Source organism: Protopterus annectens, chromosome 5.part1 (assembly GCF_019279795.1).
Source record: "Protopterus annectens isolate FY-2018-M chromosome 5.part1, PAN1.0, whole genome shotgun sequence".
NCBI lineage: Eukaryota > Metazoa > Chordata > Ceratodontiformes > Protopteridae > Protopterus > Protopterus annectens.
In genome coordinates, this window is record NC_056736.1 from 685,256,282 (window position 1) to 685,282,479 (window position 26,198).

At 42.9% G+C, this 26,198-nt stretch overlaps 1 protein-coding gene across 3 annotated transcripts in view; it reads left to right on the plus strand.

Moving 5' to 3' along the window:
- The window catches only part of SMAD9 (SMAD family member 9), a 435,289-nt gene that overhangs the window by 335,960 nt on the left and 73,131 nt on the right, over nucleotides 1-26,198 (plus strand). For all 3 annotated transcript variants that reach the window (XM_044073312.1, XM_044073309.1, XM_044073311.1), the window contains exon 4: nucleotides 11,394-11,501. In XM_044073312.1, coding sequence (XP_043929247.1) covers nucleotides 11,394-11,501 — 108 coding nt within the window. The remainder of the gene's footprint in view (nucleotides 1-11,393; nucleotides 11,502-26,198) is intronic.

Below are 26,198 nucleotides of genomic sequence, written 5' to 3' on the forward strand. Positions count from 1 at the left end.
AATTAATGAACAACAAAAGCAGTTGCTATCATTAGGTATTTTTTTCCTTAAAGGTATTTTTTATTTGTTACTGTCACAAAACCTGATCCATCACATGCACAAGACAAACCCTCTTTTAAGGAACATTTTTGGCATATATTTATTGTCCTATACACTGTTAAAATCATAGAAGTGAAAGGATAGTTGACACCCCTACAAGGGGTTCAAATATCCTTGACCTAATGCTCACCAACATGGGAGATCACTGCACCACCCCATGTGTCGGGCCCTCACTGGTAAGGTCAGATAACAGATCAGTTTCATTTGAGGTAACGGTCACAACTGACCCCCTTCCCCCCCAGAGAAAAAAAAGGTTAAAAATTTCTCCAAAGCAAATTATAGCCTCCTACGTGATGGTGTAAATAGCTTCAAACTTTTAAGCCCACACTCACCACTGATAGCAGTGTCTCCCATACTGAGTAGTACACTAATGCCATGTATAAACACCTATTCAAGTGTATAGACTCAGCTGTACCTGAACGGATTAAATCAGGATCCTAACAAAAAAAACAAACCACCCTGGTGGACATCCAGCATAAGTAAGTTATGCAACAAACGAAAGAAACTGCTGACTAAGAACAAGAAGGAAAGGTCTCAGCAGAGGAAAGACACCCTCCGCAGCTTGAATAAGTAAATTAGACATCTTGTTAAGTCCTCCAAAGCTAACTACAAAACCAAATTAGCATCCCTGGTAAGGATAATCACAAGGCATTGTATAACTACATCTAAAATCTTAAATGGAAGGCTCAGATTTGAGCCGAACTAGTAAATAGATGATACCACTCATACAGAACCAGCGAAAATTGCTAACCTACTAGCAGGCATGTTCAGCAAAAACTCATTACACTGTCCCCACCAATCATACCCAAATATATACCCATCACCAGTCCTCTACCTAGTATCTCCACTGACCAGGTCATAACTGCCCACTCCAAGGTCAAATCACAGCCTCTGGGACTGGACAACATCCCACACGTCTTACTAAGTGGTCTAAAACAGGAGCTGGTGGAACCATTGGGTACTCTCTTCAACCACAGTCAAGTACTGGCTTTGTCCCACCTGAATGGAAAACTGCAACTGTGATCCCTTTGCACAAAGAGGGTCCCTCAACTGACCCCAGGAATCATAGACCCATAAGCCTAACCAGCCTTATCTGTAAGGCCATGGAAAGAATCATCATGGACCTAATCAACAAGGATATAAGAAACCTTCAAACTCTTGACCCAGCCTAGTTTGGTTTTGTTAAAGGCAGATCCTAAACCTGGTGGACTTCTTTGAAAATGTCACCAAAGCCTTGAATGAAGGCAAAACAGTGCATACTGCCTATCTCGACTTAGCCAAGGCCTTTGACACTATCCCTCACTCAGGCATCATCAAAAAACTCTCACAGCCGGGGATAATATTGGTGGCCCAATATAGTGAGCTACATATACTTTGGTTTACAAAGTCCATTAACCAAGTGGGAGAAACAGACAAGTGTAGGTTTTGTAAAAGAGAATTGGAAACAGTTGCACACCTTGCTGGTTGTGATATATTAATGGCAGAAGGACTGTATACTGAAAGGCATGATAATTTGGCAAGACTGTTAAACGGTGGAGTGTGCAAACATAATGGCATTGAAGTGGCTGAAAAACACTGGAAACATGAGCCGCAAAGCATCATAGAAAATGTTGGTCTACATCACATGGGATCACCCATTACCAACAGTTCAAAAGATATATGCAAGAAAGCTAGATACAGTGGTCCATGAAAGGAAGACAAAAATAGCTGTGATCATTGAAATTGCCACATCCAGTGACTACAGTGTCTTACATACAGAGAGACACAGAGTCATAAAATATCGGGATTTGCAGGCAGAAATAAAAGCAATGTGGAAGAAAGATACCCAGACAATTCCAAAAGTAGTGGGAGCAACGGGTCTCATAAAAAAGAATCTACAATTGCATTTAGATATGTTACCAATACAAATAACTCCATATGAATTAAGAAGGAGTCATTACTTGACTCATTGTGGGTGCTGCAAAGAGCAATTCTGTCTGACATCAAAGATTGAAACAATACTAATTTCATGAACTTTAACCATACTTTGACTTAGGAATGGGGTCCATTCCTGTCGTGGTATTAGAAACCCAAAAGACTTGGAGAAATTAAAAAACTGGGGATAAACCCATATGTCATTAGATGGGTAGTCAGCTGGCTCACCGACAGAATACATACAGTCAAAATAGGAGATTCCACCTCTACCAGCAGACCTGTTACTAGTGGTATTTCACAAGGGATCTGTGCTGGGTCCACTTCTGTTTGGAATCTGTTTCTCAGAAGTACAGGTGAAAATAGGTGGCCTGTGGCTTACCAGATTCGCTGATGACTGCGCACTGAGTGCAGTCATTGAAACTCAAAATGATGTCACTGTACTACAAAAAGGGCTTACATGGACAATTGATTTGTGCCAAAGTTACGGACTAAAACTTAAAGCAAAAGAATGTATTACCATCCCCTTCAGTAAAGGTGAAGTCCCAGCAAATTACAACATTAACAATACCCTCCTATATTCAATCCCAGTGGTGAGAGACTTGGGGAACGCAGGTTGATAGCAGCCTTAAGTTTGATCATCTTGTGTCCACAGTGGTGAGGAAGGCCTTCTACGTTGCCCATGTCATAAGTAAAAGAATAGCATCCAAAATGAAGGAGGTTATAACTCCTCTGTACTCATCCATCATCAGACCAATAATAGTGCTCCCTTCTGTATGTACCTCACCAGACACCTGCAGCAGTTGGAAAGACCTCAGAGGTTCTTACCAAGAAAATTCAATACTTTCATCACATGACCTACATGGACAGACCGAAGGCACTGTCACTATATTCTGTACAGACCTAGCATGATCATAGTGGCCTCCTTCTGGTAGAAGCAACACTGGTTTTTCCTCCTCTCGACCCTCAGCGTGGGGAGATTCCACACCCTACTGCAGGATGTAGATGATCTCAGCCAAGCTAAGGGATCCATTTTCAGTCTTCGCCAAGACACACCCAGGTTAACAGCCTGGAGTATTGGGTTTTGATACCATGGAATGCCTGCTGTCCCTCAGCATGGGGAGATTCTGCACCCTACTGCAGGATGTAGATGATCTCAGCCAAGCTAAGGGATCCATTTTCAGTCTTCGCCAAGACACACCCAGGTTAACAGCATGGAGTATTGGGTTTTGATACCATGGAATGCCTGCTGTCCCTCAGTGGGAGATTATGCACTCTACTGCAGGATGTAGATGATTTCAGCCAAGCTAAGGGATCCATTTTCAGTCTTTGCCAAGACACACCCAGGTTAACAGCCTGGAGTATTGGGTTTTGATATCATGGAATGCCTGCTGTCCCAAGGACATGCTTTCAATTCTAAGGGAAGCAAGGAAACCCAATATAAAAAAAAATCATATCTGGCAAGATGGAAGAGACTTTCCACCTGGTGTCACAGCAGTAACACTGACTCTTTTCAGGCAGGCGTCAACTCAGTCTCGCAGTACCTGTCAGGCCTGTTTAGACAGGGACTTTCATATACCAGCATTAAAGTACATGCATCTGCCCTTTCAGCTTGCCTGCACAGTACTCCTTCAGTCTTCTCATATCCCCCGCATGAAGCTTTTCCTAAAAAGGATAATTTACTTGAGACCACCCAGAAGGAAACCCTATTCCTGCCTGGGATCCAAATTATGTGTTAGAGAAACTAACTTGACCCCTGCACAAACTTTGAACCTGCTGCCACTGCCTCTCTGATGATGCTCACCTGGAAGACCACTTTTCTTAAAGTTGTAACATCAGCTATGAGGGTTTCAGAGCTACAAGCCCTCATGGGTAATGAATTTTTCTCGGTCTTTCACAGGTATAGGGTCACCCTCAAGACTAAATTTAAACCAGACTATCCACCTGCTGGGCTTCTACCAAATCTACAGGACAGGACAGAGCAAGTCCTTTATTCCCTGGATATGCCACCTAGACGGAACAAAACCCCCTAATAGAGAAAAGCAGTTACTGGTGGCTTTTGCAGAGGGTAAACAGGGCAAAACTATCTCCAACCAAAACATTTCAAAATGGTTAGCAAACTGCATTAAGTTCTATTACTTGCACCATGGGAAAAAACTCTGTCAGGGCATATTAAAGCCCACCCCACCAGACAACTACCACTGTTTTCCTCAAAGGAGTCCTTACCCAGGATATCCTAGAGGCAGCCATATGGGACTCCATGCACACCTTTATAAAACACTATAATTTAGGCAAATTCTCTGGGCTAGAGAAGGTTTTGCTACTGCCATTCTGCAAAACCTTATTTCCTAGGGTCATACAGATGACTTACCACCTACCTATTTAACTTTGGGAGTCCTCCTAGGAATCAGTACTGCAACACTGACAACAAAGAACATAGTCGCACTTTTCATAATGTTCAAGTAGATCCGTGTTGCAGTACATAGTCCCACCCTCCAAGCCCACTATCTGCGGACCATTGTCTCCCCCTTGCTGGGTTCAAGGGGTAGAGGAGTTCCCTGCAGAATATCCTCTTACCTCCATCATCCCCTCTTTGCCTCCTATGACTTTCTTCCTGTTTACTCATATTCAGACAACTGGGGAGGTTGTGCTGTCCTCAAGCGTCAGACTGCTTGTTCACTGCCTAGACAGACCTAAACATGGTGCAGACGGACCTCCCTGATATATCAATCATCAGACTCTGGAAATTGGGACAGTTGTGTGCTTCTGCATGGCAGGAAGACCCATGAATCAGTACTTACAGCATTGATCTAATTGAACATCTACAGTTACGGTAAGTGGGTCACAACTGTTCTTTTCCACTTCATCATCTGGCCAGGGGTCATCATCACACATTACCCTACATAGTGGACTTGCTCACACAGAAGATGGGTTCTCTGCTTCATCCCAGCTTGTTAGGCCTCAACCTAACATTATGAATGATAGAATTTTAATTCTTTTCAGATACTAATTTTCTGAGAACCTGCTCCAGGTTCTCCAGGAGGTGAGGAATCCTACCACCAGAAGATCTTGTACATCCAAATGGAAAAGATTTTTGATTAGGTGTCACAAAAACAGAATCCTGTTCAAGCTGGGATTCCCACTATATTTTCATACTTGTGTGAGCTCTTAAGAGGTGGTCTAGCTTATTCCTCGATTAAGGTACACATCTGCCATTTCGGCATGTATCCCCCCATGATCCTCCCTCTTTTCTAGAATTGAGGAGAAGCTGTTTTTCAGGGGTGTCCTTCATTTGAACCCACTAAAAAGGGCTTTCTCCCCTCCTTGGGACCTTAACTTTATCTTAGAAAAACTTACTCTGCTACCTTTCAAACCAACAGCTTCTGCATCTCCAAAGTCTTGTACTTGGTAAACCATTCTATTAATGTCTCTTATATCTGCCAGAAGGGTTTCCAATGCGTTTTTTATTTGTCAGAAGGGTTTCTGACCTTCAAGCCATAATTGCCTTGCCTCACTTCCTTATTTTCCATAAGAATAGAGTGTCTCTTAGGGTCAATCCTTCCTTTATGCCTAAAGTGGCTAATGAGTTGTCTCTCAACCAGACTATTGATCTGACTTTCTTTCCAAATCCTCTAAACAAGGGTGACAGCCTTTTGCACTCCCTGGATGTGCAAAGCAAGCTCAGAGTCTATTTGGTCAAGACAAAAGACAATAAGAAGACAGACCAGCTGGAACATTTTGGTTTTCTTGCCTCAGTATTTAACCGGATGTCAGAAAAAGTGAATAACTGTATTGGATTATCATACATTGTGTATACCTTGTTTAGGGCCTGAGCTTGTGCTAGATTTAACGAGGCTTGATTGTGCTAGGTTAGTGTTTGACAAAACAGTGAAGTCTAGGGTGAGGAAGGAGCCAGAGGTTTTGCCAGGAGTCTCTGTCTCAGGCAGATACTTTACTGTTACAGGATGTGCCCTCTCAGGAGGTAGGCCAGGCTGAGGGGGCTTCTCAGGTAACTGTTCTTCCTTTTAGAGGAAGGCCAAGTTCAGCTTCTGTAAGATTTGATTACTTTGATTAGAGGTTCTATGCCCCCACCTGATAAGAGGCCTAGGGTGGAACAGGAGTTTGATAGTTTTGAACAGTGTTCACAGGCTTCAGAGTCTTCTGTGGAAGACTTGCAAGAGTTTCCTACTTATTCTGATTCTGATGTGGATGATTCCACTCCTTCAGCTTCTCCTCCTGAGGATTTTTCATTTTCAGAGACTCTTCACTCCATGAGGGAGCACTTTAAATGGGAAGGCCAAGATTACTCTGACTCCAGAAAAAGGCTTAGGGAATTCTTGTTTTGCCCCAGCATAGGCCCTTAGCTATTCCTCCTGTGTTGAATGTGGTGGAGGATGTTTTGCAGAGGCTTCTCTGAACCCTGATTCCTTGCCTCCTGCTCCTGTTAAGCCTGATAGGTATTATAGGGTGCCCAGCTCATAAGTATTTGTTTAAGAGTCCCAGGGCGGACCCAGAAACTGTTTCTCAGGGGCCTAAAGGTGTTAAAGCTTCTGTGGTTAAAAATCCTGTACCCTCTGATAAAGAGGCAAGGGCTTTGGATAGGTAATTGTCAATTTCATATGCTGAAATATCAGAATTATCTCCTTTCACAATTGAAATCTAAGGTGGATGCTTTGGCGGAAGGTATTGAGTGTAAAGAATTGCTGGATTTGGTTCATGTGTCTGAACAAGTGGGTAAGCATTCTTTGCAGTGTGGTTTTGATGCTGTTCAGGCCTCCTCGAGGGTGGCTGCTACTAGTTCTGTTCTTCGCAGACATGCATGGTTGAAGGATCAGAATTTAGCTGAGCATGTTAAGACCAGGATTTTGGATGCTCCTTTACAGTCTGATGTGTTGTTTGGACCGCCTGTGGAAGCAGTTTTAAAGAAAATGGAGGACAAAGCTAAGTCTATGCAGACTGTTAAAGATTTTTGCAGGTGCAGCCTCCAAGTTTAGTAGAAATTGGCCTGCTAAGGGGTGGACATATCCTGCTTATGGTTCCCAGTCTAGGGGTAGGTCTGCCTAGATCAGACAGTTCACCTGCTCAGACAGCAGAACCAATGACCTGCCTTTTCAGCTGCCAGTGGAGAAGATTGTCTCTTTCAAAGAAAATTGGGATTTAATCACTCAAGACAGATGGGTGCTGGATATCATTCATCACGGTACAGATTTTATTTCCACACAATGCCCCTTTCAAAGGCATGCCAGATGTTCCTCCTCCACAAAGAAAACAGGCTCACAAGCAAGTTTCTCAGTTACTCCAGATAGGGCCTATTCAGCCAGTCCCTGTGTCAGAAAGGTCCTAGTACCAAAGAAGGGGAACACGTGGAGACCAATTTTGGATTTATCTATCCTCAACACTTATCTGGACATTCCCAAGTTCAAGATGTTGACGTTACAGCAACTGTTACCTCTGCTGGGCAAGGATCACTGGATGGTAACTTTGGATCTCAAGGAAGCTTACCTTCATGTGCCCATAAGGCTAAGTTGCAGAAAGTATGAGATTTTCATTATCAGTTCTCTGCATTGCCCTTTGGCTTATCTACGAGTATTCACAAAGGTTCTGGCTCCAGTGATAGCTTACTTCAGGCTTCAAGGCATTCAAATTTATCCTTACTTGGACGACTGCCTGATTCTGGCTCAAGAAAAGGAACACCTTCTACAGCATCTGGAATATGTCATAGCAGTGCTAAGATGCCTAGGGTATTCTGTCCAGTCTAGTACCCTCTCAAGACATGTGCTTTCTGGGTGTGAGACTGAATACAGCAGCCCAGATGGCCAAAGAGTCTGTCACTTTACTTCCATCAACTATCTCATCAGTGAAGCTGCAATGGTATCTCAAAATGTATGGACACAGCACTGCCAAGATTTGGACACTGTCATTCAAATAATACCTTGCCTTCAAAAGGAATTCTTGTGGTGGGCTCAGGAATGTCACCTAAACAAGGGAGCTCATCTAATTGGAAAGTGGATACAAGACAAGTGGCCTGCCAGACTACAGCATCTACATATCAACATGAAGGAGATGTTTGCAGTCCAGTTTGCATTGATTTCCAGGGCAGGTGTTGATTCTGACAGACAACACAACTGTCATGTGGTACATCAACAAGCAAGGGGAACACATTCTTATCCTCTATGCAGGCAAGCAATGATTTTATGGGAGCTAGCAGATGTATTGAAACTGGATCTTCATGTATTTCAGAAATTGACAGTGTCATGGGGAACTCCAGACATAGATCTGTTCGCTTCTCCACTAAACCACCAGCTGCCAAAGTTTTGCACAAAGGGGTTTCATCACACAGCTTGGAAAGTGGATGCTCTGTCTTTCAGTTGGAAAAACCTTCATGTCTATGCCAAGGTCAGACAGGACAGGCCAAGGATGATTTTGATAGCTCCAGATTGGCCTCCTCATCTGTTATCTCAGAAGGACGGTCATCTGCTCAATGTCAAGCTTCAATCTCTTCATCTCACAGCTTGGCATATTCTGTGTTGAAGCACTCAACAAGTTTTAAATGTGATTATGGAAGCTAAAATGGAAGAGAGAGATTTCAGAGCCTAATTTGAGTGTGGCTCTTCAATATCTTACTGAATTATTGGACAAAGGTTTGTCTTCTCTTCCATAAAGATTCATGCTGCAGCAATTTCAGCTCACTATGATTGTGACCCACCTTTGTTTTTTGTTCAAGCAGTTTCTTAGACTGCTTGGGATCTCAATTTTGTGTTGGAAAAACTTACTCTACAACCTTTTGAGCCTGCAGCTACTGCTGAATTGAAATATTTGTCATGGAAGACTGCTTTTCTGTTTGATTTTCCATAAGGACAGGGTATCATTCCTTCCTTTATGCCTAAGGTGGTTTCTAGTGTGGCTTTAAACCAAACTATTCATTTGATCCTCAAAATAAAGGGGAAAAGATTTTGCACACTTTGGATGTACACAGGCATTATTTGAGCAGGACTAAAGATTTTAGGCAGTCTCAGCAGTTACTTGTTTCGGCAAGCCTGTGTCAAAACAAACTATTTCTAGGTGGATTGGCTTTGCATTGCATTTTGTTATTCCCATCATGGCAAAGAGGTTCCAGCTGGGATTAGGCCTCATTCCACTAGGGCTACTGCCACTTCAACAGCATTTCCCCCCGGGCTGGCAACTAAGGATATTCTGGAAGCAGCTACTTGGAGTTCAGTGCATACTTTCTCTAGGCATTATCACCTGCCTATATACTCTAAGACTAGAGCTGGTTTTGCCACAGCTGTTTTACAAGGCATGTTGTCAGCTCCTGCTACTTTATAATTTGCCAGCCTCCCTTACCTCTGCTTTGGGATTCTACCCTTTGTACCTACCATAAATGTAGATGTTCTGTGTTTCAGGGTGGTTGTGTAGGTGAGTTTACATGCTTATATTTTTGTATATATTACTGTATATATTGTACATTTTGGGACTTGTCTTTTGGGTCTTCTGACATCTGGGGCAAGAAAAGACTGACTATACCCAATTGTCAGGACTGCAGCAAAACATCTACATTTATGGTAGGTACAAAACTGTACTTTTTGTTTCTTTCCAGTAAACCAAGTTGGGTACTTTTGTCTGATGCAAGCAGTTGACAACAGGATTCTAAAATCCATTTTGTTTTGTTATTCCCATCATGGCAAATCCTTATCCTGCCTGGATTAGCCTCCATTCAACTGGAGCAGTTTCTACATCTGGTGCCTTTTACAAAGGAATTAATTCCAGGGCTAGTTTAGAGGCAGCCACCTGCCTTTAGGGTAGATGCTTTCTCTAGATCTAGAGCTTATTTTGCTAGATCTGTGCCCTCAGGATTAATTGATTGACAACTACCCTGTTCCTGGTCCATCCACCCTTTCTAATTGATAAGATTTGGGAATTACCCATTAGTACTGGAGTGCTAACAGTGATCTAAGGAAGGACATAGTACAGTTGTGTATAAACGTGCCATAACAGTAGATGTCCTACTCACTAAAGAAGGACGTGGTACCATTGTGTACAAATGTGCCATAACAGTAGATGTCTTACTCACTAAGGAAGGACATGGTACCATTGTGTACAAATGTGTCATAACAATAGATGTCCTACTCACTAAGGAAGGACATAGTACAATTGTGTACAAATGTGCCATAACAGTAGATGTCTTACTCATTAAGGAAGGACATCGTTCCATTGTGTACAAATGTGACGTAACAGTAGATGTCTTACTCACTAAGGAAGGACATGGTACTATTGTGTACAAATGTGCCATAACAGTAGCTGTCTTACTCACTAAGGAAGGACATGGTACCATTGTGTACAAATGTGCCATAACAGTAGATGTCTTACTCTCTAAGGAAGGACATGGCACCATTGTGTATAAATGTGCCGTAACAGTAGATGTCCTGCTCATCACTGTTGTGGTATTACTTCCCACCCACCTTCCTCCTTTTCCCACCATGCATCTTATGTATGCTCATGGTCTGAAGGGGACCCATCTCCATGTTTCCCTCCTCTTATCGGACCTTAATCTTTTGCTCATTCTTTTCCTCAGGTGTCTGCAGGTCTCCTGGCTTCATGATAGTGTAAGGTTCTTATACTGGTACGTCTGCTTTTGCATCCTTACACCCTCAGGGGCTTAGGTCATATGTCAGATGCATAAACATATGGAAGGTTTTTTGGCTTTGGTATCCTAGCCAGATATTAGATGTTGGTTTACCACAGCGAGATAACCCCATTACTATTGGAGTACTGCAGCAGTAATCAGCAGGACAGCTTCTGTTATGGTACGTTTGTACACAGTTGCACTATCTGTTGTTATTGTTAAGTACATAACTTATTTACTTCTTACTTTGAGTGGCTTGGGTGAAAGTATCAGTATCGATTTCATTCAACCTACTTAATTTTTTGTGTACCAAGCTCAAAAAAGTTTAATAGCAGTTCTTGATTTTTTTTACCAGAGGAGATTATCTAATTGCTTACTCTTGCCAAGTGTCTGAAATGTAGTTCCTCACTACTGACCAGTGGATGTCATTGGGATGTGTCTTTGTTTTATTTATGCTGTAAATGTGGTAAATGTAGCTGTAGTGTACATATTTTTGTTGTTGTTTGTAATGTCTGGCATACTACTCGACTTCTGAAAGAGGAATCTGTGCCTCTGTGTATACCGTCATGATACTCTGTAGTATCTGGGGGCAGCCAGAAAATGTGCCCACTGCGAATCAAGTACAATATTGGGAATATTGGGGTGGAAAATACTATTTTTTTTTCGATATACACTAGATTTTTTTTTCCAGACATGATGCTAGGAAAATGCCAGGTAATTGACACTAATAGTTTTTTTCTTTTATTTATTTTTCTTAAAGAGGAAACTCCTCCTCCTCCGTACACTCAAGAAACACACGCTCACCAAGACACACAGTCCATGGATACGGAGAACGGAAATCAGCTGATGCTATCTTTTCCTAACAGGGGTAAGTATTTGTAATGGGGCTGTCTTTTCCTAACAGGGGTAAGTATTTGTAATGGGGCTGTTACTAACGTATCGGCATGCTTTTTACTGATTTATTACTCTGTAGCCATTGAAAATCCATGAACCTGTATGTGAATGCTTGGTCATCACTGAAGTCCCAGATCCAGTGAACAACAATCCCTGGAAGAGAAATTATTTGCAGTGTGGCAGTTCTGTACGAGTTCACTGTAATTTATGTGTCAAAGTGTATTTTCACTTTTGCCCTTTGATACTTGTGTGATAATCTTAATAGTTTCTATTAGTAGTGTGCAGTCTTGATAAAATTCTGCTAAAGACAAACGGTGCCTTTGTGGTAACAAAGGGTGGATTCAAAAAAACTTTTACGACATAACATAAGGCCGTCATGCTAAGCATGCAAGCAAACTGTGATTCATACTGCAATGTAAACAGTGTTATCTCACAGCACAAACAAATGTCAGTATGTGATATTGTTATTGGGCACATTGCAGACATCTCTTGATTTAAAAAATATGATGATGATGATGATGATGATAATGACAATAGTAATGTGTCCGTCTGCAATAAAATGATTTCTCAGTATGTGGAGCTTGCTTAAAAATTCACTGCAGCCCTTAGATGGAATCTGTTTGCTAATAACTTTGTAGTAGTAATTCTACATGTTACAGCCCTACAGGAAGCCAGCTACAAGTAAAGTGGCCTGGCATTAGACAACAGAGGTAAAGAACACTGAGAAAAAGGCCACGAGGTACCATTTTACCAATATAAAGTCAAAGATGACCAAGGTTGTTCAACTAAGAGGAAATTTGGGAAAAGAGGCGATTCAAAAAGGGAGGCAAGTATAGAGGACGTAAGAGCCAAGTTAGAAAAGAAAGGGAATAAGGTATCAGAAAGCTAGTTATAGAAGTTAGTGTGATGAGCTACAGTGTAAGGAGAAAATATGTGTAGGAGGTAGAAGAGAGAAGTGAAAATGAAAATGTCTAGACGCAAGAGATTAATAGGGAAAGGAGAGAAGTAGATGATAGTTGAAATAGAAAAGAGAAGGATGTCAAGTGGGATGATTGCAGTGATGAATCCAGGTGCTTTTTAGATAATTTCTCAAAGTTGTCTTAAAGTCATGAAAATTGATAATATGTCTGAGGACCATGGGAAGCTTTTTCCAAGAATTAGCAGGAAGGTAACTGTAGAGGTTTTGTCCTAAGGATTTTTTTGGCTTGTGGGTATGTAGGAGAAGTTGTTCAGAGCTTCTGAGGGAGTGTGGTGAGTTATAAAGGGAGACAGGTGAGGAGATACTAGGGCAGGAGGTGGGTTTATTTAAAATGGTGTGAATGATGACATCCCATGGACATATGCAAGGATTCTGTTTGTGGACTTCAGCTCTGCATTTAATACAATAATTCCAGAACTTCTTCACTTGAAACTCTCCCAGCTTTCTGTTCCTGTTTCCACTGTCAGTGGATCACCAATTTTCTAACCAATAGAAAACAGCAGGTGAAACTGGGGAAATTTACATCTAGCTGTCACACGATCAATACAGGTGTCCCCAGGGATGTGTCCTCTCCCCACTGCTATTCTCCCTCCACACTGATGACTGCACCTCTGAGGACCTCGCTGTCAAACTTATTAAATACGCAGATGATACAACTGTCATCGGGCTCATCAGGAATGATGATGAATCTGCATACAGATGGGAGGTTGAGCAGCTGGCCCTTTGGTGTAGTCAGAGTAATCTGGAACTGAACACTCTTAAAACTGTGGAGATGACAGTGGACTTTAGGAGTGGTACTACAATATTACCCCCTCTTTGTATTTAACACTGCTGTGTCAGTTATGGAATCCTTCAAGTTTTTGGGCTCTTTAATCTCCAGGGACTTGAAGTGGAAGACCAATGTAGGGTCCATCATAAAAAAGGCACAACAGCGAATATACTTTCTGTGACAGCTGAGGAAGTTCAAGCTCCCACATGAACTGCTGAATCAGTTCTACACAGCAGTCATAGAGTCTGTTCTCAGTTCATCCATAACAGTGTGGTTTGGATCTCTGTCTAATCATGACAAAAGTAGGTTACAGTGAATAGTCAGGTCTGCCGAAAATATCATTGGTGCTAGTTTGCCCTCTTTACAGGACCTGTACTATTCCAGAGTCATGAAAAAGGCAGGGAAGATCATCACCGACCCTTCACATCCAGGCCACCATCTTTTTGAACTATTACCATCAGCCAGGTGTTATAGATTAATATGCACCAAAACAAGCAGATATAAGAACAGTTTTTTTACTCAACCCATCAAGTTCATAAACAGTTAACTCAGCTTATTAGGCTAGAGTTCTCTTTTTCCCAAGCCTCCAAGGATTCTGCAGTATTGTTTACATATTGTTAATACTTGTTTCTTTCCCAGTTTATTTCAGTATTTCTTGCACTGAGTTGCACTTTGCACCTTGTGTGTATGTTTACTTTTTGTCTTGTTCTTAATAATTGCATGTATGTCATTTGTCTTGTTCTTAATACTTGTATGTATGTCATTTATGTAATTCATACTTGGAGAGTCACCGAAACTGGAGTCAAATTCCTTCTATACATACATACTTGGCCAATAAATGTGATTCTGATGAGAAGCTGTGTATATAAGAGTTGGTTTGGAAACTCTAACCAGCTGAGAGTATGGAGTGTAAGGCAGTGATGAGATTTTGGTGGCAGATTGACTGCAAATCTGGCAACTTTATTGTATGTGGCTTCAAGTTTGGATAGGAGAGAGGATTGTAAGTTAGTAAGGCTTTGAGAAGAGTAGAAAAGGCAAGGAAGAAAATAAGCTTGGGTGAGAGAGATTCTGGAGTTGGGGTAAGGAGTTTTTGTTTATATAGTAGGCCATGTTTTTGGTTGGTTTTCTTCATGCAATGGTGTACATGGAGGTCAGATTTAAGTTGGTCATCGATAATTACTCTAAAGAGCTTAGTGTGAGGCTCAGCTGAGATAGACGTGCTATTAAGTGAGAAGATGGTAAATGAGAATTTTAGATGAAAGAGCGATTTAGGTAGGAAAAGGAGTTTTGTCTTTTTAGTGTTGAGAATGAGTTGGTTAGTAAGCCAAGTTTCAGTGAGGTTAAAAAGGTTTGAGTTAGGGTGAGCAGGTCTGAGGGGTTGTCGCAGTGTTGATAATAGTAGAGTTATTTGCGTACTGTATGAAGGATGACTGAGGGCAGGAAGTGTGGAGTTGATTTAATAAAAATGTTAAAAAGAAGGGGGCCAGGAACATAACCCTGTGGGACTATCATTTTTGTAGGGAGGAAGGGAGAAAAAATTGAGATCCATTTGACGGCTTGCTATCTGTTAGAGAGGTAGCTGGAAAACCATGAGATAGTGTTAGGGGAGAGATTAAGTTGGGAAAGTTTGGAGAGAAGAATGGAGTGGGGGACAGTGTTGAAGGCTTTTGAGAGATAAAAAGAGGCAGGAGACCAGTTTATTATCATCTCTGGCTAAAGAAATGGAGTTAGTAAAGGAAAGGAGTGCGGTGGTGGTGCTGTGGTGGGGCAGAAACCTTGCTGAGTAGGGGAAATAATATTTTCTTGAGTTAGATAAGACATGAGTTGCTTGTATACACGGTGCTCAAGAATTTTGGAGAGAGGAGAGAGTATAGCAGTTGGGCAAAAGTGAGAGTGTTCTACTGCGTTTCCACCTTTGTGAATAGGTATGGTGTGAAATTTCTTCCAGAAAGTAGGGACAGAGGATTCACTAATAGAGTGATTGATTAGAATAGAGACTGGGTATGTTATGGAGTTGGCAGCAGCTTTTAGGAAGAGAGATGGCAAGTTGTCAGTAAAAGGGGAGCAAAGTTTAAGTTTGAGGAGACACATTTTAATATAGCTGATAGGGGTAGGTTTAAGGGAGAAGGAGTTTTGTTGGATGTTGGCATGAGTTTGCTGATGGTCTCTATAAAGTAGGTATTGAAGATTGAGGCAGTTTCTTGGGGTAAGTTGTTAGGGCAAGGATTAGGTGTTGAGGAGTTACCAGGGTGGAGAATTTGGTTGATGTTGTACAAGAATTTTTTGGGATTAGTAAGTTTAGATGTCAGGGGTGTGTGGTAGAAGTTCTTTTTATCTAGATTTGTGTTTTTTAGCCAGGTTACGGAGGTCCCTACATTTTTGGAAGTGTGAAACTAATTTAGTTTTTATCCATAGTTTCCATGCAAAGTCTCTGCTTAGAATGAGGGATTGATTGGGTTGATATGGAGAGCCAAGGAGGAAGAATAGTTGCAGACATGCCATTCCACAGGAGACTAAGATGCCCCCAGCACTAGATGTCTTGACCACAGACGCCTTTGGAAAGCCAGCTGACAGTACTGTGGGCCTGTCACAGACCTCATTCTCCCAACATTTTTAACATCTTCGTGGATGTTATGGTGGAACACGAGAAGGATTGCATCAGGTTCCTGTCTGGAGAATCATTGCAACACGCTTTCCCTTTTACAGAGTTGACAATAAGCTTTAAGTGATTGGCACCATAAACTGCACACGTGTGGACACCTGGGAGCCATCAGGTTCTGTTGGGCAGCTGTGCACCACCAACAAGGGGACTTGCTTTGGCTGCCAACAGTAGCATGACTGCAAACATCCTTTTCTGCCACTTGAAGCCTGTACGTGATTTGTACTGCATGCTTATTGACCCCTAGTGTTCATTCATAGAATGGCTGCATAAATAAAGGACGTCCGATACATACTTGTCAAAACCAATGGATGAAAAACAGTACTGACGGCAGTACAGAGGAAGCCCTAATAAATGGAGATGTTGTATTTTACTTTCTACAGCCATGGCTGATGACATAGTTAACACATCCACAACCAACAGAGGAAGAGGCATATAGCTTTCCACATGTCTAGACTACAAATGTCATTGAATGTATTTATGATCTGCTTCAGCTGTCTGGACCCCTGTGAGATACAGTCTTGTTACATTGTCCTGCAGTGTGTGTGTGTGTGTGTGTGTGTGTGTGTGTGTGTGTGTGTGTGTGTGTGCGCACGCGAGTGTGTGGTGCATATGTGTGCGCATGCGTTTCAGGTTTATTTTTTGTGTGTGTATGTCTGTGTGTGTCTGTAGCATTTTAGACAGTGTGATGCATCATTACAGATGCTAGCAAAGGCTACATCCAGATAAGCAGCCTAAGGGGCTGTGCAGTAAGAATGGATGAAAGGAAGATGATAGCCCAGATGGCAGACTGGCCCACTTGCCACGGAATGTGGCTTGTGGCATAATACTGCATGCCTCTATGCTGAAATAGTCACTCTAGACCAACACAGACCATCTCTGACATGCTGTCTGGACACAGTAAATTCATGAGTTTAGGTTGATGAGTGTGTGGATCACAACAGTATGACACGTCAGACACTTCTAATTCATCGAAAAAGTGCAAGCATATCCCATGAAACAGAGTGATGAAGCCCTGCCTCTGATCCCTAAGATCAGTGTTTGACTAGTGGAATGGGCACTGGAGAGGTATGTCAAAGAGAATGGAAGTATGCAACCTTTGCCAGATTCATCCATACTGGAGAGGGGGCCACTGTTCACTTTGATAATACCTACAGGGAGCATTAGGTGTTGCAGCTGCAGGGAATGGGCCTGCTTAAAGCATGCTGATGTGGGACATGGTGAAGATGTAGGGGTGTACTTGTTTTCCTTGGGGTAAGCAGCACTTGTGGAGCTAAAGAGGGATGATGTGGGGTTAGGATCTTCAAAGGTTTATGGGGCTCTGCTGGGTGTGTGCAGACTGGCCCACTTCCTGCAGCCTAGCTCTCGCCTGTCTGGATACTGAATTGACTGAGGGAACATGTGGGCCATAGGGCTGTTGCCTGGGTTACAGGTGCCTGGTTCCTGCCTGGATGGAGGACAAAATTCACTGGGCAAAACCCAGGAGAATGTGCAGGGATGAAAAATACACAGGGATGTATCCTGGTTTTATAAGACACGGTATCTGTTGTGTCATTAAAGCATGTCTATGTGACTGACACATATACCATACAGCCAGGATAAAGGACATGCTGTCAACATAAAAAAACAGCCATCGGGTTCTGTTGGGCAGCTGTGCACCACCAACAAGGGGACTTGCTTTGGCTGCCAACAGTAGCATGACTGCAAACATCCTTTTCTGCCACTTGAAGCCTGTACGTGATTTGTACTGTGTGCTCATTGACCCCTAGTGTTCATTCATAGAATGGCTGCATAAATAAAGGACGTCCGATACATACTTGTCAAAACCAATGGATGAAAAACAGTACTGACGGCAGTACAGAGGAAGCCCTAATAAATGGAGATGTTGTATTTTACTTTCTACAGCCATGGCTGATGACATAGTTAACACATCCACAACCAACAGAGGAAGAGGCATATAGCTTTCCACATGTCTAGACTACAAATGTCATTGAATGTATTTATGATCTGCTTCAGCTGTCTGGACCCCTGTGAGATACAGTCTTGTTACATTGTCCTGCAGTGTGTGTGTATGTGTGTGTGTGTGTGTGTGTGTGTGTGTGTGTGTGTGTGTGTGTGTGTGTGTGTGTGTGTGTGTGTGTGTGTGTGTGTGTGTGCGCGCGCGCGAGTGTGTGGTGCATATGTGTGCGCATGCGTTTCAGGTTTATTTTTTGTGTGTGTATGTCTGTGTGTGTCTGTAGCATTTTAGACAGTGTGATGCATCATTACAGATGCTAGCAAAGGCTACATCCAGATAAGCAGCCTAAGGGGCTGTGCAGTAAGAATGGATGAAAGGAAGATGATAGCCCAGATGGCAGACTGGCCCACTTGCCACGGAATGTGGCTTGTGGCATAATACTGCATGCCTCTATGCTGAAATAGTCACTCTAGACCAACACAGACCATCTCTGACATGCTGTCTGGACACAGTAAATTCATGAGTTTAGGTTGATGAGTGTGTGGATCACAACAGTATGACACGTCAGACACTTCTAATTCATCGAAAAAGTGCAAGCATATCCCATGAAACAGAGAGATGAAGCCCTGCCTCTGATCCCTAAGATCAGTGTTTGACTAGTGGAATGGGCACTGGAGAGGTATGTCAAAGAGAATGGAAGTATGCAACCTTTGCCAGATTCATCCATACTGGAGAGGGGGCCACTGTTCACTTCGATAATACCTACAGGGAGCATTAGGTGTTGCAGCTGCAGGGAATGGGCCTGCTTAAAGCATGCTGATGTGGGACATGGTGAAGATGTAGGGGTGTACTTGTTTTCCTTGGGGTAAGCAGCACTTGTGGAGCTAAAGAGGGATGATGTGGGGTTAGGATCTTCAAAGGTTTATGGGGCTCTGCTGGGTGTGTGCAGACTGGCCCACTTCCTGCAGCCTAGCTCTCGCCTGTCTGGATACTGAATTGACTGAGGGAACATGTGGGCCATAGGGCTGTTGCCTGGGTTACAGGTGCCTGGTTCCTGCCTGGATGGAGGACAAAATTCACTGGGCAAAACCCAGGAGAATGTGCAGGGATGAAAAATACACAGGGATGTATCCTGGTGATATAAGACACGGTATCTGTTGTGTCATTAAAGCATGTCTATGTGACTGACACATATACCATACAGCCAGGATAAAGGACATGCTGTCAACATAAAAAAATAGACTTGTGCACACAGCAGCTCACAGCAATGTAAGCCAAAGTGGTCACATGATCCAGGCATGCACATGCACAACAGTTAGTTACATCGGATATGGAAAGCAAATGCTGTACTTCAGAGCAAGCTGTATAGTAACAAGGACTGAAGTGAAGGGAACATGCATCACACAGAAAATGCGCAGTATAAACAGACAGCATGATGCAGCACAAACAACTAGTATGATGCAGGCACAAACAATCAGTGTGATGCAGACACAAATAACCAGCGTGATGCAGCACAAACAACTAGTGTGATGCAGAAGTAGTGGAAGAAGAAAGAACACAGACAGCACCTGCATGGTGCTACATCTTGGCATGGATATGACAGTTTGTGAGATGAACATGAGAACAAAATTCGGAGTACACATGCTAAGGTATCTGAGCCATGCATGGAAGCCTCTATGATGTGCTTGTTGAAGCGCATCAAAACCTCTGGGGTTTCTTTGTTGAAGCACATTGAATCCTCTGGGATATGTTTGTTGATGTGCTTGAGTGTTGACAGCCAACGTTGACTGTTGATATTCATGTTTTTGACTCCTCGCTAAGATTACAGTGGTGTCATATGTTGTCACTTTGACAAATGAGCTTGGCTACTCCTGGACGTTATCCCCCTGATACATGCCAAAGGCACTGACAGCTGCAGATCTGGTGCCAGAACAGATATTCTCAGCCACGGTGAGCTGAGAAAGCACTACATCATTGCACATGCCGTGGAGTACACAGCCTTGGCAGAGTCACTTATGATGTGATTAACAGTTGTGCTATGATGCACTACATTACCTCTGTGGCCAAATATTTGTGTGTCCTTTGCCATATGTCCGCTGCCTCATCTCGTTCTTGCCAATTCTTTGACGATCTGTTGACCGCAGGGCAGGCAAGGTGTGATCCATGTGTGACAGACCCCATACCATTCTTCCAAGGCACTGGCACATATTTTGGCAGCTATACTAGCTCCGTGGCACTGTTTCAGCCGTGACATGATGGCCAGAGTACCGAGTCCTGTAACCATTTGTATTAAATGCATGAAATCAGAGTGAGATTAGTGGCATGAGGTCCTTAAATCATACTCTTGTGATGTGCAGGTGTGCTGTACATGCATGGGGGGGGGGGGGGGGGGGGCAGTGCATTCTGGTTCCATGGTAAAGTGCACCTCCACATATGATTCTGGGCACCCTAGTGACAGGGCATTTAGTGTGCAAATATTGTCATAGGTGGGCAGCCCAGATGCACATTCTTTTTATATCCCTTCTGCTGCTGCACCTGTGTATCCACAGAACGTTGTGTCCTGCCCAGCTGAGTACCCTGCTTATCATGTCTGGAGGAAGCTTGTTCAGTGATTTTTATCAGCTGCATTAGACCCTGCCATGCCTGACATGTAATATCTGTGCCCTGTGTACAAAATCAGCTGACTTACCCCGATTATCACAATACATGTTTGAACTTTGATGTTTCACTAGGCAGTCCTTCTTGCTGTTTTTTTTTTTTGTTACATAATTTGTTTTATAATTTCTCTAAATTGATTGTCCTAAAATGTCAGCTGTAGTGAACAATTAAATTTAAGTGTAACACATATTTCTAGGGCCTTAAACTTTACTGCCAGGAGTAGCTTTAGAAGTCTGAAGTATTCTGCTACTTAAAGTATTGGAACCTGAATGTTCAAACAAATGTTTTGCTATTACCTGCTATGCCCTGTCACATTAAAATTGCACTATGCCTCAGCCTTTTACTGAGATTATTCACAATGTAAGAACGCCCTCTAGTGGCCACAGGAAGCAAAGCCTGTTAAAACAAGATTCAGTGCTTCTGAATTGCATGCCATATCTGTAGCAAACCCAGTATACTTTCCTGTGTGCAGTGTAAAATGTGTTTCAAGTCAATTTACAGAAATGTTCCTACCCTGACTACCACAAAAGTACAAGAAGAGCATGTTCAGATCTGAAGCTAGAAAGGCAAAGAAGAAATGTGAATTCAATTTGTTTAAACACACAAAGGATAATAGAAGGTCATGCTACTAATATGTATGGAGTTACCCTAAGAGGCAAGATAACATTACCCTAAAGTATAATGTTAGCTTTATTGCAGATGAAAAGAAAATCGTAAATATATCTGCTAGGTTCTTTTCTGAACAGGTGACCTTGTGTCATTTTAGTTTAACCCCAGAAATTGTGAAGGTCGATCTGAAGAGTGAGTACATGTATTCTGCTTGCTCTGATGATGTAAATGTTTTCTCTTTAAGTCAAATCAGAGACACTGTTTGATGTTCTTCATAGTTCATTGTAGTATGGACTCTTGGGATTTCCTGCCCACAGGAGCCTGACCCCCCCCCCCCCCAAAGTTCTGTCAGAGTCCCTCCTCTTCCATCGACTGGATGCCAGTGGTATTGCCAGCAGTCGAGTGGTGCCATCTTCTGTTCTTTCTTGCTGCAATTCAGTGAACGCCACATTCACTAGTGTTGCATCATTGGCCCAAGGGTTGGCCTGAAGGTAGAGGTGCAGCAAAGTACGCACTTGGGAACTTTCTTTTCTTTAGACCATGCTATTCTGGATATCACAACATAAAGTCAGTAACTGTTTTAGGTGAAAGAAACAGATTTTTTGGATATAGTCATACACTTTCTCTCTTTTTGCGTGTGTCCTCAGCATGATGTGTCCAATTATCCCCATTGAGCATACTTTTCCAGGACCTTCAAGTGTAGGCAGAGTCCTTAGAGCGGTACTCGAAACAGAAATTCTGTAGTTGGCCTTGATGTGCAATGGCCCCACCATAGACCTCCCAAATAAAAAATAGAAGAGTACCGGGAAGAAGAATAATTGGGAGCCAACAAAGCAATTTCAGTGTACAATAACATAGCCCCCTTTGGTTTAAAATCTTGGACACCAGTGAGGTGCTTTTGCAGCCACCTTATCTGATGATTAGTGTGACCACGGTCTGTGGTGCAAGTCTTCTTAAGCCCAACATGTGATCAGTCGTGTCCACATCCTTACAAGTCAAAACACTCCTGTTGTTGTCAGCCTGGAGCCACTGCACGAGTGGTCACAACCAAGGATGAGGGCAGCGTTCCTTGGTTTTTGTGAGAAGAGCGTAAAGGGGACCAGATTCAGGTCATGGTTGCCTGCCAGCAATTCTAAGGTCTTCAGATCTGACTACAAACCCAAAATGAGATCAAAGCCTTCAAAACTGAAACAGCATCAGATTCCTCTGACTCCGAGGCAGACAAACTGGCCCTGGCCTACAAATGCCAGTTTTTCTCCTGTATTTTTTTTTTTTTTTTTTTTTTGTTTTACTTGAAGACACCCTATTTTCAGCTCTCAGCTTTGCCACATTAGGACTTTTCCTTTTGGGGATAACCTTCAGAGAATGAAAGAGTTGTTTAGTTTAGAGTGTTAGGAGTTTTCCAAGGTCCAGATCAGGTACATACAACTTCTAGGCCTGGCTGAACCTAGACCCATGGTCATTCCCAGAGCTTTAAAATCCTGCCTTATGTTTTAAAGAAAACATCTGTACAGTCAGAATCCAAGCCCCTGCCCAGAAGCCAGGCATCTTCTACAGAGTCCTTGAGTCACATAAACTCCTATGTAAGAACTCAGTAGCAGTACGGGCAATGGTGTCCCTGGATTCCGTCAAGGAAGCTGGTGGGCTACATGTAGAAATCCCATACAATCCCATACCAAATGGCAAGAAGAGCAAGATCCTTGATCAAGTTTGTTAAGAAAATGTATATATCAGCTTCTCTGGTCATTAGGTCTCTCAGATGCCATTTTCACATGCCCAAAATACCAGCCTAGTCATGGGTGACGAGACATGAGGCAGAGGGGATGCTGGATAAGAGCATTAAAAAGAAGATTATGGAACATTGTACTTTAGTTCCCAGCAGACACTCCATGGAATGTGACTGTAATGTACTAGAGACATCATTTAGGGCATCTGTCTGTAGTTAGGAGATGTACCTGACTGAGGACTTGGACCCTTCTAGAATATGTTAAGGCAGGCCTCCATGGTTCCCTGGACAGGTTGTGCATGACAACTCAGGTGGTACCCGAGGAACAGGGCTGACACAGACAAATAAGTTGTGTAAGAACCATGGACTAAAACTAAATGGCAAGAGATGTGTAATAGTATCCTTTGGGAAGTCATCCACCCCTGGTACCTATCATATTGACAACACACTCCTTAGAGTTGACCCAGTAGTCAGGGACTTGGGGGGGACACATAGGCAGTAATCTAGACTTATAAACAAAGGATGGCATCTAGGTCCAAGGAGGTCATTGTTCCACTGTATTCAGCATTCATCAGATGTGTCACTGAGTACAGTGCCCCCTTTGGAATGTACCTGTACAGGTGTATAAAATAATTGAAATGTCCACAGAGCTTTTTCACTAAAAGAACAAAGGGTGCAAGTAACATGCCCTGTGTAGACTGCATCAAAGCACTATCCATTTATTCTGTCTCCTACAGGCTATTGAGGGGAGATCCATGCCTGACATACAAGACTCTGTCAGACCCCACTCTGATGGACCTCCTGCATATCTGCAAAACAAACAGCACCAGAATTACAGGCAAGGTCTAAGTCTTTAAAATGGGTGATATAAATAGGACTTGCTGGAGAGACAGGCATGTATCCCAAAGACTACCCTCTTCTCTGGAACAGGCTGCCATCCATGTGAGGCAGAGTGTCTCTTTAACCCAATTAATGTGTAACTTAGGACAGTTGGATAGGGCGCAGGAAATTCATCACTGGTTTGGCACCCATGTCTCTAATCGACATAAGCAGCATATAAATGGTTAATTTCCCAGGACGCTGATTACACTTACCAAGGGTACCAGAACTTGTTAGAGATTTGGGATGCATACCTACTCTTAAAAAGGTCCTTGTGGTTGTTACCCTAGTACACACCTATGAGCCTATGAACCTAGTCCCAAGTGCTAGCAACAGATGCTTTGGATACAGCTTGGACTGCCCATGCACGGGACTTGTGGATCCAGGATGCTTGGGAGATAATAGATGTGCAGTAGATGTATAAATATAAAAGAAATGATGGCCATGATTTTAGTTATCAGTGTATTCAGGCACATATGGCAAGTAGGACTTCTGGTGAACAGAACAGAGAATACCACAGTCAAGTGGCACATCAACAAACATTGCAGACCACATTCATACCTAACCTGCAGGCTTGCCATGCAAGTATAGATGACTCAGGACTCTGAGATGATCACCATGGTCCAGTACATTCCTGTACATGACAACATCCTGGCAGACAGATTGAGCAGTTCATCATCATATCCCAGCAAATGTATGTTAAAAAAATGGAAGTCCACAGGACCACAAATAGGCAGTGCAAGAAATGGACCTTTTTGCTCCTTCAGAAAACAGCTCTATAATTTCTACACTAGGATCCCAGAGAAGGGAACCTGATGGACAGATGCCTTCTCCATCTTCTGGGAGAGTCTATTTCTGTGTGCTCTTGTCATCTTACATTCTGAGCGAAGGACCTTAAGAATGACAGGTTGGATGATTTATTGCTTACTCCCCACCAGCACATTTCTGAGGGTGTGTTGCACATATTGAGGGGAGCCAGAGTGGTCAGCACCAGAAAATTATATTTCGGTAACTGGAAAAGGTTATTTTATTGGTGCCTGAAAAGAGGAGAGTAACCAAACCAAGCACAGTTGTCAGTGGACCTTAACTGTCTGTCAGACCTATTCAAAGCTGGCTTGTCATGTGCCTTGATCAAGGTACATGCTTTAGCCAAATGTGCTTCTCTGCCATTGCGTCTTCCTGCATTCTCTCAGCTACCCATGAAGGAGTTCCTCAAGGGCGTCCTCCATTTGAAACCAGCCACAAAAGAGTTGGTCCCACCTTGGGACCACAAATGTTGTCCTAGGAAAGTTAACCTTGTCACCAGGCTGCCTTGTTGGTAACCTTGGTCTCTGCTAGATGGCCCTGAGCAACAGGCTGTCGTGCAGGTAACCCTTGTTTTTTCACAAGGAGATGTTCACCTTAGTCATTAAGCCTACCTTATTGCCAAAGTGCTGAATGAACTCTCTTAACTCGGGCCATCCATCCTTCCATCTACCAGGTTTCTTTTGCTCATTACAAAACAGGAAGAAAAGAATCTTACACTCTCTTCTTGTGCCCTGGTAGCTCAAATTTTTACCAGCAAAGAGCAAAAACTAGTAGAAAACCAGATCAGCTATTTGTTGCCTTTGCAAAGGGAAAAGAAGGTAAATCTGTCAACAAACCACTTCCAAATGGATTGCTAACTGTATTGTCACTTGGTGTCTGCACCACAAGAAACAAGGCCCTGTCTCAGTCACCGCTCACCCTACTAGTGCCATCAGTTACCATCACAGCTTTTCTAAAGGGGAGTGGGAATCTCCACCCAAACTGTTATGGAAGGAGCTACCCGATCATCAGTCTACAGCTTTGATGATCATTACAATTTTAGGAGCATGTGTAAGGGCAAGGCACCATGTGCCTTGACCATACTATGAGGTTTGTTATCCCTTGCTCCTGTTACAAGCTGACTACCGAACATTGTCTAGCCCTGGGAGTCATCTCATAAGTCAGTATTGTAACAGTGAAATACGAAGAACATAGTAGTAGCATTGTGTTAATAACTTAACATAATCATAGAAATTTTAGAAGATTTGCTGTTGAAGTACTAGTTTCCTCCCTCCCTCCTTCCTTCCTTCCTTTCTTTCTAAAATATTATGCCGTGGAGTTGGGAGGGAGGTATCCTATCCTCCTCCCCCCACTCCCTGTTTTTTATCTTCTTGAAGGTGCTCTCTTTAGCCAAGGAGTTGTGCTGTGGACCTTAGAAAACTATGGCTGCATTCTGGGGCAAGAAAGGCCAGAAGGTGGCACCGTACAACTGCCCTTTGTACCAGAGACAAGCTGACATTGGAAGAGGAGGGAGTCCACCGGGTCATGGAGGGAAGGTGAGAGCTCTGGTATTCTGGCTGGTCTAGGGGCTCTTGAAGGCAAGAAATCCCACTCATCTGTACTGATCAATACATCTATTTGACCATCTA